The following is a 17,876-nucleotide window of genomic DNA, read 5'->3' on the forward strand; positions in this document are numbered from 1 at the left end:
TGATATTTATTTGAAAAGAAATCTTTGTCCAATTTCTCAATATGGGTTTAGGTGTAAACCTCTTCAGTTTAGTTCTCAAGCCACTGGTTTCTATATAAGCTGGTTTCTTTGGTTGATGACAAAGGTAGAAATGCCTTAAATCTCCTCGTTCCATGCAATGTCACACCAAGATTAAGACGTGGATGGTGTTTATACAAATATATAAATACCTTCCATGAATTACTGTTGGGTGATATAATATCATTCAATAAAATGACTTGGATTTTTTTGTTTTCTACAAATCTAACACATGTTTTAGTATGATTTATCTCAATAAATTGATTAAATCGTTAAAATTTATAAACCAATGAATAGCATGAATCTAGATGATGATAAATATATTGTAGCAGTTTCAAATGCACACGATATGCTCGTCATAAGACTGTTCAGGTTTCTAACGAAGTATTTCACCTTACAACAATGTTTCCTTAGTCGTGTGTTGAAATAAGCAGAAAAAATGATAATTACATTAATCCCTTAAACCTTTTGATTCACAAGTTCACGCGCTTGTGCATCGCAAATACATCTTTGAGCTTTCATACAATGATGACAGTATTATCTTAAAGGCTAATATAGAATTTACATCAAAATGTTCTTGAGATAAAAAAAAAACTTGTTTGCTAAACTCGAATAATCACTGTCAAATTTCGTAACAATTATATAGCTTTACATATGTAAAACTATGATTCCAAGTAACATAAACATCATAAAACTTCACAGTGGTACAATCATTTTTTTTAAAGTACAAAAATACTCCCAAAATATTTTTCTCATTAATCATAATGTGAAAATCATCTGTTGAAAAAAAAACTATCTTCTGGTGTTTTATTTCAAGAATGTTCTACTGAAGCTATCGTCATATTGTGTTGACACGATATCAAAACACTTCATAACATTACATGTCAAAAATACAAAGAAAAGGAAACCAATTTTGTACAAATGGTGGGTTGGAACATGTGTCAAAATGTAAAGATGAGAAATCCTCTAGGTTGAATGAAGTAACGTTCTTTTCAAAATTAAGAACCGTATGGTTTTAATTAGTTTTACTTTTAAAATATTTATACGAGAAGACCTAATATTATTTGTTTGCAGTATATATATAAGTTTTCAAGAAAACAGTATACATGTACATTCTAAAACCATATTACCATTGGTTTGGCCTTTAAGAATATAAATGCACATACACATATAGAATTATATTAGGGACTCTTAGAAGTTTTCTGAACAAATATAAAACTCAATCAATAGGAACATTAATTTCAAGTTTAAATTTAGTTAAGTAAAAATGAATGAAAGAATTTTACGACAGGGTGTAACTTTTGATAACACAGATTTACCATTACCATAGTAACGCGACGTTGTAGCACGGGTTTACAAAGAACTAGACTTACAGAAGAAATGTAACATATATCCATCGCTAAAGACTACATTGTACCAATAACACAATATCAGTTAGTGCATTTTTATACTACACTGAGTAAAGTTTCACTGAAGTTCGTCGAATGATTTAAGACAATATCGTGTGTGAATTGCAGTATCTGACAGCAAAGATTGATATAATTCCTTCATACCGTCATTAGGGGCTACTTGATCATATTATATTTATAGAGGCTATAAATGACTAAATAGTATAAATCCCAGATAAATAGGAACTTCAAAAATAGTTCCTCTATTCCATTTAATGTCTTTTTGGGGACGTGCATGCATATATAATGTATGTGTTTTACATTTCCAAACACACGAGGTTCCTCTCTCCGCGAATAAACCAGAGCTTTGCAAGCAATCTAAAAGCTGCACTCCAAATCATATTTTAATTTTAAGCTCATGAGCTTAGCATTTCCAAACAAAACATTTAAATAATTGAAGCTTTAAACAAACACAAGAATTATGAGAAGTGCAATCATTAGAATTCATGCATTTACTTGTAAATATTGCCTGAAAGATATAGTCACATTTAACATAGACAGACATGTTTTCTTGAATTCTGGAACTATCGACCTAGACACAGTACAAAATATAACGCAAAAAAAAAATGTAAGTACCAAATATGAATACTCAAATTGTCAGAAACACAGTTTGAATTGAACAAATACAAAGGAAGGTAAGCGGGGTAATAAAATTGCGTGTGAATAGCAGCATGAAAACAGAAAGAAAAATCATTTAAATAAAGATATAAAAACTAACAGAAAACATGCATGCAAGTACAAGTACTTCAAGCGTGCAGTTATGTTGTGCTAGAGAAGAGAGGAAGACCCCATACCTCTACAGACTCTTCGATCTGTTATGTGTTTTGTTGGGTCACGGTAAAAACCCTCTTTACAATAATGACAAAATCTGCCGGCTGTGTTATGTTTACAGCGAAGGCATACTCCACCACTGCTGAATCCAGACAGCAAATACAGTTCTCTATTGAAGGTACACCGTCTTGCATGCAAATTACAGTTACATGCTGAAAGAGAAAAGGACATATGGAAGATAAGTGTTTACTATGTTCCTACCTTTGCATGCTTTCCTGTGCGTTATAGGCTTGTTGGAATCACGATAAAATCCTTCACGACAATAGTGGCAGTTCCTGCCTGCCGTATTATGTCGACATTTCAAGCATACCCCTCCACTTGTATAACCCGACAATGTGTACAGCTCCATATTAAAGCGACACCTGCGAGCATGAAGGTTACAGTTGCAAGCTGAAAAAACAAAATACTGTTAAAATTCAATCAAGATGGAAAATCAAAATACATGTGAATCTCCATAATTTATCTTTAAATCATATTTACGTTCATTTTCTACACGCCTGTAATTCAATTTACGTTAGTTATTTATATATTTAACAAGAACACATCAAATTTTACAAGTACTGATAGCATTCCTAAATCAATCTTAACATAAAATAGTCATTTATAATAATTGAAATGGCCAATGCAGAAAACAGTTTGGGTCATTTTTTAAAGTGAAAAAGTAAAAAGGTTCTTATTTTCGAACTATCCTTCTATTCAGGTACATGTACGATTTTATTTTTATGCAGTAACTTCTTCTCATTTTGCATGGAATTGTGATAACTGCTAAATAAGTATATTTATGGCATATTTGAGGCAAAGGACCAAATCTTGTATCAATTCAACAGAGCCAATGAATCGTAAAGGTACATGAATAGGTGAACACCTGGGCTGACACCACATGGACTATTTAGGAGAACTTATTATATCTTCAATGATAATGTTAACACGTATGATTTATTTCTTAAATTAAATATTATTTACACAAATATAAAACAATGAATAGTACGCGACATGTATCTATTATTTCTATGCTTTAAACTATTACATTTTGAGATGGGACACAAACGGGGTTTTACATGTAAAGGCGAAAGCTCCTTTGACCTATGGTTGGTCAAATGATACTTCCATGAATTTTTTTTATTTTGTTGATCAGGAGCCTATTTTATTTTTCTTGTTTTAAAATATTCTTGCGAGTTTATTTAATTTCTAATTTACAGTATTCCAAGCTATCAAATGAATCTGTTAGGCCACCAGAGAACACAAACTCGAGGATCTCATATACAATATATACGTTCAACCATCTAAATGGGTCAAACTACAAGATTCTTGGCAATATACCCCTATATACATGTTATGGAAAAGTAAACGATAATTAGAATTTTAAGATCAAACGGACCTCGATCTTATTCACGGGAGGTAATTCTGGGTATCAAATTACAATTAATGTCCCCGTATCATAGCCATTCGTCATCTTATAAGAGAAATTGACTATTGTCAAGGGATGGATTCTTTTTAATTGTACTAAATCAGACGATCATTACAGATACTTTTACAACTTAGCGTATGAATAATCAAGATAGTTTTAACTAAATGACCTTTCCAGGCTCATAAAACGGATCGGGTAGCATCCTACCTCTCCACAAAAGAAAAGTCTTCCAACCCAATAGCGTGAGAGAATGATGCATAATATAGATTGAAGTTACCTTACACAATTGTCACAAAAATAATCCATTGTTTTACTTCGTTAGTTATTTTACAAATCTTAAATTATGTTTTTAGTTAATTTATCTATTTGATACATTATACAATTATTTCTATAAAGAACAAAAGTATCTTTGGATTGCCATTTTAAAAAAAAACAACTTTTTTTTTTTGAAGTTTTATCTCTGCAAGCGAATAACACTTTGGTCACGTATACTACAGTACACTACCGACATCATTCATCATCTAGTAGTCATACAAGTACCTTAAACGGCTACAGAAAGTACATATATCCATGAACTAAGTACATGTAGTATCTTGAAAGAAACAAAACAATGAATATTGATACGTTTTATGTGAGTCGTTTATTATATTTTTCAGTTATAATTCAACTTTCCTGTTTTTGTAGACAACAGGAGTGCAATGGAAAGTGTAACTCTCATTTATAAATTTAAAAAAAACAATGTCAAAAATATTATGTTTGGGTGTGTATTACGGAAGAATTTTATTAGGAATTTACGATTAATCGATGATTCAATACCTAACACAACGCTGCTGGAATTACGGGTTATTTCTATAATCCTCAACATGATTGATTTCGAAATAAGTCATTTGGACCGTTGTCTTAAAAAAAAACTGCTCCACTTTGTCGCCTAACTTAGCAGGTACAATACCACAAATTGTGAAAGTAAACAGATAATGACGTTTTTATGACCAATTTATTTTACGCGATTGTTAACCTTTCTAACAAGTACAATACAAGTATTACGTTAAAACTTTATTTTGTACATGTATAAAATAAAAAAAAAAAAAAAAAACAAATGTGGAAGAGAAATAACTGTTTATGATTGGACAGTTTTGTTGTTATTTTTCATTTGAGATCAGATTTATTTGGTAAGCTTGGTATATGTTTAAAACCTTAACATTTTTTACATAACGAATGTACAATATAAACGTATCAGTTTTTAAACTACTGTTTTTTAAAATGTACGAAAAAATTGCGCTGAGAATGATGTATTTCATGCCCACTGATTTCTGCAGGTATAGTATAGACACCTATCAGATGTTTATCATTGTAAATCTAGCTTTTGTTATCGGCATGCACTTGAATATAATTTTTTGTTTGAAAATTTAATTATTCAGATTTTACACGGATAAGACAACCTGGGTAATAACCCACCTAAGGAAAGTAATTTGTGACAAGAATATGACTATTATAGCCTGCTGTTTTCTTTAAAAGCAGCGTTTTAACAGAACATGGCTTTATAATAAACAAAATTGAGCATGAAATATGACCTGAACCGCATCTTTAGGAGAGAAATTATATCGTTTTGTATCTCTCAATGGGACTTTTTTTTTTAACGTACAGAGTTATCAAAATGGAAAGTCTAGAAAATGAAGGACTTTTTCATTCAAATCAATGTTGTTACCGTATTAATTTTCAATTAAACGATAAAAAAGTCACATTTTGATGTGATTAAATGCAAATGTAAAAACATTTTCCTATAAGGTAAACTGAAATATCTACAAGATCGCAATTAATTCAAATAGATGTGCTGTAAAGTGTTCATAATTGTACATCATGGAATTACAGCTTCAATAATGGATGTTAGAAAAGTGTCAGAACAATTTAATGTCCAGTATTTTTTTCAGGTGGGTGAAAATCACCACATGATCGGCCTACACTTACAATGCTAATATGCGTGACCGTGTTTATTGTAGTAATTCGTCCCGTAATTACACATCATAGTTCATCTATAAAAATAGTAAGCACAATTATTGAAATTTGTATTGAAGTTATAAACAGTAACTATCTGCTCAATGGCAAGTAACCTTTCCCCACAAAAGGTAGAGAATGATAGAAACCAACACGTTTTCCTTATGCTATGTTTGTGTACCAGTGCAGTAAGGATGACATAGAGGAAAAATAATTATCAAACTAGTTTAATTTCATCTAAAGAGTGTAAACTGTGGAAATCAATCTGGAGTATCGGGTTCGTTGAAACCATTTGGGCATAGAAGTTATTAAGTTAAACGCCATCACAATTGTTGATATACACGTTAGTCTATATTTGCTTGGTTCAAATCGAGTGTATTTTGTCCCAAGATTTCTGCGACATAGACCGGAGTCGTTTTAATCTACATAATCCGGCTGTTACAGAGTAAAGAAGGTAACGACCCTGTTCTGATTATAGCCTAGAAAGTAACGTGATATTCCGTTTGATATTTTAACCATTTTGCATCTTATGTTTGACGACATTTTAAGCAGATGCAAACAAGGTTTTAATGTCAATCGAAACGATAATTGGGTTCAGACTCAGAATAAAGACATCCAAGTATAATAGCTTAAGTCGTTTTCTCATCCTTAACCCTATACCCTCCGTAATTACATTTCAATATATAGCTTGATAATTACAGAATTGCCGAATATCTATTGCGACGGGTAACCCGTATTTGACTTCGATATCATTAAATAAAGATTACTATTAAAATATCTTAAGAAATCCTTTCATTTTGTGTGGCCATTGCTTGGACTTGAAAAGAATATCTTAGTTTTACAAAACCGGCCACGTAGAAAAATATCGCGATTTATGAGTAAAGAAGAAATCGAATCAAGTGTCGTTAGAGCGTCAGGGGTCTGAAAAGAAGACACTTTCGCTTGCAGTGCTGTAATGCAAAATAAGAGGCGTGCACTTGAATAGCTTGAATCGTAATTTGTCTTCTTAATTTTTCCTGCTGGATACAAGCCAGGGTGACAAAGTCAAAATTTGTGAGAAAATAGTCGGAGATGATTTGTGTGGTGTTAAGATCTAAAGTTAAATGCAATAAAATTGAAGATCATGAATAAGCAGAAGTGAGAATGAGAGTTTAATAAATGGTTATATGATAGCAGGAAATAAGAGATGAATTTAGATTTAATATTTGTATGATTATTTCAGTACAAATTCGTTAGGTTGGAAGTTCAAAGAGTATTTCATTTGCGGTCATAATGAATCTTTATGAGCCTATGAATATATCCCATCTATGACACACATATACAGAGACCTAATATTGAATTCCTATGCAAATATATAACAATAAAGTCTAGCAGTTATCCGACCCCTTGTTTGTGATAGTGGTTTACATGCAACATTCAGTAGTCGTTAATTTTGATTTGATTCATATGTCAAATAACGTTAAAATAATTGTACAGAAAGTCTCCACTCAAATACATGTATGATGGACATAGGCGGATACAAAGGGGACAGGGCCTTTATGCACGAAAAGTTTGGTTGATTATATAGTAAAAATTGAAAATCACTGAGTGCCCCAACCCTAAGCCAGACATCCAATGGTATTTTGCTTAAAAAATGTATAGAAGTGTTAAGCAATTTCAATAAAATGTAAATGTAATACAAAGTCCCTGCTGATTAATCGCTACATGTATGGTGTTCATGGCATTATTAATTGAATATGGAAACATATAATAATATAGCAAGGAACAAAAAAGTCACTATTTACATTTACAGTACATGTACTCTACCATCGGTTTATACACATTTACAGTACATGTACCTTACTATCGATTTATACACATTTACAGTACATGTACCCTACTATCGGTTTATACACATTTACAAGAGCAGTCTTAAACTCTTATAACGGGCATTTTTGTCAGTGAAAACTATGTTCAGTACACTTTAGTGAGTCGAGCTGTAGAGTTACTTTCCAAGTACCGGACATTCAAATCATTATATTCTTGTAAAATATTGGCAACATATAGTTATGTCACCGACTGTTTAATCAAGTTTTGGCTTACAACTGAAGGTTTAAAATGTATCATGGGTTTGTTTATTTCTTACTCCAAAGTGAGTAACACAGGAAGCTTAATACGGCAAGGATAGCTGTGCTAGTTTTTAAATTAAACAATATCGAAATTCTAAGTAAACAAGTGTTAGTAGAAATCGTCATTATGTTTGTTCTAGAACTTGTTTACAAAGTAATATCAATAAATACGAATGAAGAAATAAAACAGGTTTACATAATGGTGGGACTGCCTACACATGAATAGACCTCATAACTTAACATAATGGTGGGACTACCTTTGCCATGAACACAGACCCTATAACTTTCACATAATAGAGGGACTACCTTTCCATAAAAATAGTTCCTATAACTTAACATAATTGAGGTACTACCTTTACATGAACAGACCCCATGACTTTACATAATGGTGGGACTACCTTTACATTAAAATATACCCCATAACTTTCACAAAAAGATGAGACTACTTTACATGAAAATTGATCCCTTAACTTAACATAATAGTGGTACTACATTGAGATGAAAACAGACCCCATAACTTTACATAATGATGGAACCACTTTAACATGAAATAGACCCCATAACTTTTACATAATGGTGGGACTACCTTTACTTGACAACAACCCGTGACTTTCATATACATATGAAACGATCCTTTATATGAAAATAGATCCCATAACATTCATACTGTACATGTATATGGTGGGCATCCCTTACATGAAAATAAACCCCATAACATTCATTGAATGGTGGGAATACTTTTACATTAACATAGATCCCATAACTGTGACATAACGGTGAGACTATCTTTACAATGAAACAGACCCCATAACTTTCACATAACGTGAGACTACCTTTATAATGAAACAGACCCAATAACTTTTACATAATGGTATGATTACTTTTATATGAAACAGACCCCCTAACTTTCACATAAACGGTGGTACTACTTTAACATAAAAATAGACTCAATAGATTTCTTGATTTTGAATCACCATGACCTTTCCAGCTGTATTTTGTACTTGTATGATGATAGACTTGTGTACTTTCTATACCAGTTTAATTTTATGTGTTTCTGATATCTGAACAATAAATTCCTACTTTTCATATCATTCAAAATAATGTTTACATAGAGTTTAATACAGGAATATTCAAGATAGTTAGTGAGAAGACAGAGATTAAAATTCTTCTAGCTCTAACTAACAGCAAGAGTAGAAATCTGAACTAATTCAATTCAGTTCAGTTTTAGAATACCATATGAGCCATTGTAGGTTTATCCGAACTATTGAATGACAAAGATTTGAATAGTTGTGCATAAAGATTCACAAGACAAAATATTCCGTTGGTATCCACTCTACAAGTTTAGCTTAGGTTTCCACCATAGTTCCTGGTGCGCTGTCTATGAGCACATCAAGTAGAACTAAAAATTTCGGTCTAGTACGGCGCATGAATCATATATAAATGAAGGAGAGAAATTTGACCTATTAAAATTCAGGATCTTCAGCACGCTGACATAAATATTTTTTTTTAAAATGTATTTTTGATTTACAATTCAGATTTTGCTATAGGTCTTTTATACAATAATCAGAGGTCACAGATAGTTAAAATCAAAGCACCGTTTAAGTTCAAAGGAGATGTGAGCGTGCATACTGGGAACAGACAGATAAAGCAGGCATAATTATAGTCTATCAATTACTATCATATAAATTTTGATTTTTGTCTTTGACCTTTGTTTGGGTACTTACATCAACTGTTGTCAGTCTTAGCACCTTTAAATACATGTAAATACATGATGTAAATTAAATTCATTGCATAACAAGCTTCTGTATAATGGTATGCTTTGATATTGTAAATTTATAGGTGGGTTGGTGGTATGATGTATTGTGTACTCCAGACATTGATGAGCTTCTATACGCCGCTATAAATCAATTTTTTTATTTTTTTTCGTCTACTGATTTTATTCATGAAATTTGATTCAACAAGAAGTCTACTCCTTTCCCGAGTTTACTGAGAAAACCACAAGAGCAAGGTCAGACAGAACAAATCTTACTGAATGAATTGTCCTACAATATAAACTAAAACAAACTCGTTCTAAAGATAATGACTGAAGGGTCTCTGAAAGTACTGCCTAAATATAGATAAGTTTTGTACCACCTTAAAGTGAAACAAATCTAATAGCAGGTCCTTGTTACATAGCTGGGCTTTTGTTTGTTGAACATAAATTTAGAGCGACGATAAGGCACGTTTGGTTGTACATCTAAATCAAACATCGTTGAACACCTTACACATAGGTTTATCATATTAGAATGGTACTATACTGTCAAATATTTCAATATACAACGGCAAATCATATCGTCCAAACAAACTTGTAAGTCTGGGTCAACAATATCGTCAAAAGATGGTACTTGAATTCACAAATCGTAATGCCAATGACATGAGAAGTTTAAAATGACTCAAATACAAGCGAGCGCTACTGTACGGTGCTGTAAAGATAAACTGAATTCACGAAATAAGGTAATGTGAGGTCACTATTAGAAAATACAGACAACACTTCAGAGTAATCAAGCTTATTACTTTAATGGACAACTCAAAAATATATTTACTGTTAAAAACTAAGATATCTGTTATTGATCAATATATCACTTGATCACAACACTGTATATATGTGCTAAATATGTATATTAAATCCTTTGTGAAACTGCCCAAAATACCATTATTCAGCTTTTAGTTAATATCACTTGTGCAGATTTTTATATGAAATAGCTCCGAAAAAATATAAAGGCTCAGCTATTTAAAGTTTAAATTTCACATGCATTTATATTTTCAGTGTATGCTTTGGTGCATGCAAACTGCAGTCAAAATAAACAAATAACTCGTGATATAAACAGGTAAAATTGGTAAAGACTTTTTCTCTAAAATGCTTCGAAGAACTTGAGAGTTGCCAATTGTTAAGCTTATGTTTTATTCAATTCTTCAATCAGTGTCTTCATTAAATCTTATAATTTGAATGGAACTAAAATGTAATGTAGTTACTACAGACAAATTGTTATTTTCTCTTCATTTACGTCAACTTCATTGCAGACTTGGCTGGAGGGAACAAATAACGATGAAACTGTTCCCATTCACTGTTAAATGGCGATATAAAACTAGCAAAAATAGGCACGGATAATTGGTTTAATACTGATAAATTACTCCTTCCCTGGCTTTATCTAGAATATTACTACTCGTGTGCATGATAATGCATCAAAATTTCGTAACGATGAAGACCTTGTAACACAAGTTAGACAGAGAAAACGGCTTCTGTGTCGATTGGAGATATGGACTGATAGCAACAGATAGCAATAGAGACATTGAATCGCTAGAATGACAATGAGAATTCACAGTGAGAGCTTAATTGTCATGGGCGTTACCCCTACCAAAACTCACCGATAAAACTACATGTATGTACGTCAATACTGCTATCCGTTTACTGTCTTCGTCCCTACTACCACATACACCAAACAGAGAACACTGCAGTGCGTTCATATGAAAAGCACAGTTAAGTAAATAGTGTTGGATATGAGAAACTCTTCATTATACTTACTGCTTAGATTGATCTTTTAAAATTTAATTAACTGAAATCTTAGTAGTATTGCTTATAGGTCACATAGAGAATTTTATGACAAAAATAAGCGAAAATTGCAATACGTCATTTTTTTCAAAAAGAGTCTTAAAAGATGTCAAAGTTCTAGAAAATCGGTGCATGTATTATACAGTGTTAGTAAATAGACTCGAAGCAGTAAAAGTAATATAATTTTTCATTCCAGCTCCTGTGAACAAACTATGATTGCCGTGAAAGTGAACGTCCTTTCTAGAAATGCGTCGAAATATTCGTTGTAATTCCCGTGTCTTGATAAATTTTCTGAACAAATTAGAAACATACTCTTTATCGAGTGCATTGTGTGATTTGGTATAAACATACCTGAAACTTACAATGATAACAACAGAACAGTACGGCTATATGTAACGAAAATAACACGTGTAATCAGCTTTTGTAACTATATTATGATCACAAAATCTTAAAATAGCTTAAAACAGTTTTGTTTTTGGTCATTAGAGAGTTTTTTGTTAATTATTTTATCATTACAAGTACTTTCTTTATTATTGATAGTGTCAGTTTTTTTTTATCATGAACTGTTTTCAAGACAGTGCCAAAATAGAAGATCACTTACCACCCAATTATTAAACCCGTGGACAAAACATATAAAAGGCCGAGAGTGCTTGATGTAAACAGTGGGATGTCAGAGGAATATTGAACTTAGATATAACCAGTGTATTGTATCAACATTCCCAATCTTTATGATCCAACCTCGACTATAATCCCTACTGTCGATTAATATCTATCTATCAGATCCAGATTTTTTGTTTTACACTATATTAATGATGAGGACTGATTAGACATTGATTTCCTACTTCGTCATGACGCGTGCACTAGAAACTGTAAAGTTTAATATACATTTTAAGTTATATGTTTAAGACTCGGCCCGTTATTTCCCATTCTTCTCTTCGATGTAATAAAATGTAATTCCAAATGAATTATGTAACAGCTTAATAATAACATTAAGTTAAAACCAACTTAGGTCTCTATTCTTACCGGAGTATGTCTGGAGAAATATTACAGATTTTCTACAGAAAACCATCAAATTATTTCGGAGATATCTTTGATTGAATAGTATCTCGTGTTCGATGAGAATAAACATTCTTCTTTTAATTTAATTATTGTTAAATGGTTAAAATTTGCAGATAAACCCCTTTTGTATCGATGAAGACGTTCTCAAGAAAAAGTCAATATTTGTTTATAGTTAAATTTCTATATTTTTTCTCCAAACTTTGGTATTTGCCCAAACAGATACAAAAAGAAATCTATAATCAAACGTAGAAGCTTCAATTTTAATAAAAGTTGACCAAGTACGATTAAGCCACCAGAAAAATTCAACAAAGTCACGTTCTACAAACCCAAGGGGCGTTTTTTAGGTGAGCAGTACTGTTTTGCAAAATAATTGTTTTCAAAACTTCGAAAGAGAAGTCGTTTTTGCAATTAGTTAATTTGCACCGAACTTCAAACTTTTGAGATGCCAATTAAAAACTTTTTTCAAAAAAGAAGCAGAGACATACTGCCAATTATCCTATCCAACACGTATACACGAGTTGGAAGTAAAATTTTGAATGACGTTGCAAATTTCAGATGTCACATTTGTGGACTTAAAAATTCTACTAGGAAAAATATGACCAGTTTTAAAACCAGATATGGAGGAAAAGTATAATGAAAAACTACATGAGAGCGTGTCATATGTCGCTTCAGAAAACATCTTGCCGTCCAATGCTATTTTGAAATGGTATGGACTTAGATAAAGTATGTCTTGAGACATTAACTTAATCAATGAATTCGAGAAGAGAAATATTTTCTGTTGATGCAGACAGACTTTGATGTAGAGAAGATATTTATTGTAATTTCACGCCATTGATAGGCTATTAAGTGTTGTAATTAGATTTATCATTTGGACAAATTGTTACATCCCACTTGCCTAAAGGGGCCTCTTAATTATCCCATTAACACAAAACTTGAAAAAGACTAGGCGATACTTTTGACACTTATCTTGTGACGCGTTATTGTAAGCAGTAACCCGGGGTAGTTTTACGATCAGTAATTAAAACGCATATAAACCGATCACAATCCATGATATTGTTAAAGTACCACGTCCATTCATTTCGTACCAAAATAGTGATTAATACATATGATCGCTTTCAATCCTTGCTTGTGTGAGAGGTTTATTTTGCCATTCAAGCAGGTGTGATAAGACCATTAGCTACTAAATATACAAACTCCTAATTGTGTAATAATCCTAAACCTTTCAAATTCCACTGTTTATAAATGCTTTTAATTTTCATAAAACATTAATCAGGTACTTCAATTAAAGATTAAGGTTTATATAGCAGATTAATGTCAAAAATTACTTTTACATTTTTTCCAATTATGTAAAAATTTAATTTATTTTATATGTTTTGTTACTGGAAAGCTTAGCATTTTTATTCTGTGGCATTTATGAAAGATCTCAATTTGGCTTAGTTATCTAAACACACGTCAGAAGTTTGTGTGGTTTGAAAATAAACGAAAGGAAGAAAGTATGAACTGAACACCTGCGGAATTACTTCAAAGCAATCAAGGCTACTTTACATCGGTAAAATATTACACGTTATGACGAGTGTCTTTGAGAGGCTACATTTATAGGATCTTTATGCTTAAACGTGCTTTTATTCTGTTTAGAGATTCTTAACAAGTATATGGTAAATGTATTCATTAGAGAGATATTTTTTAAACAGGGAAATTGGGTGAGGAAATTATCAACTAAACATATTTCTCCCTCCCTAACGATTCGGCTAAGTTGTCAATTAATTGACCTGCGTCTCATGTTCGTTATTTCTTTTCTAAAAAAAAAAAACAATATCCTGTAAACTTTCTAAATCGTGGTAATATGAAATAAATTTCGAAAACCCAAACAAAGCACTCAAAATAAGAGCAAAAATACTATAATTTAACTATATCTAAAATTTAAAAAAAGTTGTATCATGAATATAAAATAGATGATCATATGTATGAAAACAAATCTCGGGTTTACAAACTTTTTATTTTAGAGTTACAGTTTAATGTAAATATTTACCAAATTGATGTTGACTAATGTCAACCACCAGCCCATGCATGGTCAACATATAGACATAAAGTATATATACACATATTTAATAAGTCGTCCTAAATTTTGTATCGAGTAAAATATACACGAAATAAAACACCTTAGGTTAGTAATATAGCGGCTAATGTTACACTCTGTTCTTAAATGCTCAATGAACGGTTCAAGATATTTTGGTATAGTTTTAATGTATAATGGATGTTCAGCATGCAAAAATGAATCAGCTAAATAGTTTATAAGGCTGTGATTCGGACGTAAAAATCAAGTTAAAAATCAATGAAATATTTCCACACAGGGTCGTGAAATATGATTCAATACCTCACAAAATGTTTGGAATTTTTACGCTGACCTTCTCACTTTGAGCAATACAAAATACTTGGTGTTTGAGATGAGATTGTGTTGACCCGTGATACCTTTTATTACAAAGAGGTGAAGTAGGATGCAGTTTATGGTAAAAAATTAACATGCATTGATAACTTGCAACATGGGTTTCAGAGGCAAGGTTCGCCAAGCATCGGCGATAAAGAATAAAAACTGGCTTGTGTTTACGGTGTACGATATCGGTACGAACATTAAATATTTATGAACTGCTTAAAATGGACATAAATTTCTCATGAACGCCTTTCATTGAAAACAATTTACGTATACAGTCTGTAGCCTACATCAATACGCAGATAGAAAAAAGTTGCAAAGATGTCTAGCGCTGGGTATTTCATATCGTTTTCCCACTGAATAAGATTTAGAAGAATTTGTTCTATTTAATATTGAAATTCATATCAATACTCAGATCTTTATTTTTTTTATTATTTAATGTATATGATATTTATGTAAATTATTTATTATATAAAATATGTGAATAAACTACTAAATTAGCATACAATCACCTAGTTATAAAAAAATTATAATTTAGGAACAAATTTGTGAAAAAAAGAATTCTATTTTCCTTGATGTTATGGCGTAGTTCACACCACCTGCCTAAATAATAAAAAATGTTTTTTCATACATATTAAACACTCAAACAAATGTTATTATCATCCAGATATTAATAATTCTACGTATAAAAATGATGTATTGCATTTATAACGTTGGTTGAACAGTGGGTTCTTGGATGCTAGTTTGAGTTCCATCAGCGTTCTTTGGCTTAATGCCTTTCTTATCTCGTATACCTCATAAATCTATCATAGTTGCATTAAAGTATCATCATCATATCCAAACTTTAAAAAACTAATACATAATGTTGCAATAAAATATTACTTAAAAACCATTTTTTCAAGTTAAAGCTAGGATTGTCTAGTAATGTTGAACTCGAGAGATTAAAACAATAAATTTTGTTGTTAATTTTTGACTTTGAATAATGTTTCATACGTGCACTTAGGCTTCTTGGTACATATTGAATATTGCAAGTCTGAAATGACACAAATTTTACACATTTGCCTGTAAAAATCTACATTAACTCACCGACACACTCGTTGGCAATTCTGCTGGTAGCACGTGCCCACGGCCTGTCAAAATGGAATGGTTTACATTTTTCACATTCTGATCCCGCAGTATTGTGCTTACAATCACACACATATTGACCTTCTCGATTTGTTATGCAACGAGATGCATGACCGTTACACTTGCACCTGCCACCAACAGCAAAATCGGATAAAGAATAGTAGTAGCTCTCTCTTGCAGATTCATCGTCGTGTTCGTCTCCATAAGTATTCAGTCTGCTAAAGACTACCATAACATCGGTTGCGGTAACCCAATCTTGGAGAATAGGACTGTTGTCAAAATCATATGCTGATGGTCTACCTTCAAGTGTGCTGAAAGCAACACGTGCTCCAGATAATGGCTCTATATTGCTGTATGACTCTGTGCATAAAGCCTCTTGTTCGTTCGCTTTTGTCACTAAAGCTCGTGGAGATTTGGAATACATTTTCTTACAGTTACTCGAATAATATTGGAATGGTACCCATGTTTTCCCATAATCCATACTTTTAAATAATGCCATGGAATCTGGTCTCGCAGAACAAAACTGTAAACTAATGTAAGTGATCTCATATTTCTTCCCCAAAGAAAGTTTCAGAGTAACATTTTGTGGATATTGTACATATGTATTAGACATCCAACACGTTAAATTATTTGGATTATTCAGGTCAGTTAAATACGATGGTGGATGCATGCGTTTTGGATGGTTCCCGTCACAAATAAAACAATTCCGAATAACACGACCGTCTTTGTCCGTTGTAGATTTGCAATACCTAGTTGGCGGCGAACCACACGTACTGGATGCTGTAACGTCTTTGCCAAAGGCTGCATTTACGAAATCAGGGGTACACAGTGTAGGTTCCCCTCTCTCGTTGTAACAAGGATCGGGTGGTGTTTGTTGACGAACGAACATATCCATATATGATCCTGTCCACGAATCACGAACACACAAACAAATTAGAACTATTGATATCTTAAGCATTTTTGTCACTAATTTTGAAATTCTCAGCATCCATAGTCTCATTTTGAAAAAAACCAATTCTAAAACGCAACAAAATTAAAAGAAATTTCAGTTTTTTACATTGTATAAAACTCAAAAACTCATTTTAAAATACGTCATAAGTTGTGTTATTCAGAGACAATAAATTTCCAGAATGAGTTACTCTCACTTTACCACACACTGACAAAACAAACAATTTAGCATTTCGCTAATAGTTTCTCGCCTAATATCATCTTATCATTACATCTATCAGCATATATCCATCACAATTGTCTGTATTACCTTCAGATATTCACAGCTTCGGGACGTTGGAGGAGAATAGACAAAACAAGTCACCTGAACGTCCTGCTCTCAGTCCTACAGAGTACCATGAGTTGAGAAGGTTCTACTCAGTAAGTGAATTCAAGAAATATTTCTCTTCGGTTTATTCTTATCGAAATTCCATTAATACGTTTGTAGATTCATAGGGCAGGCAGTACTTGCAATTTAACAATAAGAATAGCTATATCCATTAGCCACGCCCACTACCGTGATCGATCATCTGAAAACGGGTAGCTCCGCCTTACTTTGTAATTTGTGAGATCATCATTGGTTGCTAATTAAGATCTTATTCACTGAATTACAAAGGTGTTAAAAGATTATAAACTAATTGATAGGTTATAAGAAAAACAGATATGCACTAATTGGAAACTCTCCAGAAATTCTGCTGAAGATGTGACGAGTAGATTCATGTGATTCTCTAGTTTCCATGTTAAAATGACCCTTACATTCAAATATAAGGAGACAAAGTTTAAGGGGACAAGGATTCAGATTTCAGAGTTTTAAATCATTTATATCTTAACATATTATCTCTTG

The 17,876-nt window shown here is 32.2% G+C and overlaps 1 protein-coding gene across 3 annotated transcripts in view; it reads right to left on the bottom strand.

The window, feature by feature from the left end:
* LOC148619074 (netrin-1-like) overlaps window positions 1-17,522 on the bottom strand; it is a 28,309-nt gene extending 10,787 nt beyond the window's left edge. The window contains exons 1-2 of one of the 3 annotated variants that reach the window (XM_088578619.1): window positions 16,007-17,522; window positions 2,300-2,488 (exon numbers count right to left, since the gene is read on the bottom strand). In XM_088578619.1, the coding sequence (XP_088434745.1) occupies window positions 2,300-2,488; window positions 16,007-17,045 (1,228 nt within the window). In that variant the 5' untranslated portion in view covers window positions 17,046-17,522. Of the gene's footprint in view, window positions 1-2,299; window positions 2,489-2,537; window positions 2,727-16,006 lie in introns of all 3 variants that reach the window. The other 2 variants (XM_088578618.1, XM_088578620.1) reach the window with 2 other exon arrangements.
* Between the last annotated feature and the right edge of the window lie 354 nt (window positions 17,523-17,876).

Source organism: Perna viridis, chromosome 4, assembly GCF_037379345.1.
Source record: "Perna viridis isolate PV_CMFRI_1.1 ecotype Kerala chromosome 4, ASM3737934v1, whole genome shotgun sequence".
In the NCBI taxonomy this organism is placed as follows: domain Eukaryota; kingdom Metazoa; phylum Mollusca; class Bivalvia; order Mytilida; family Mytilidae; genus Perna; species Perna viridis.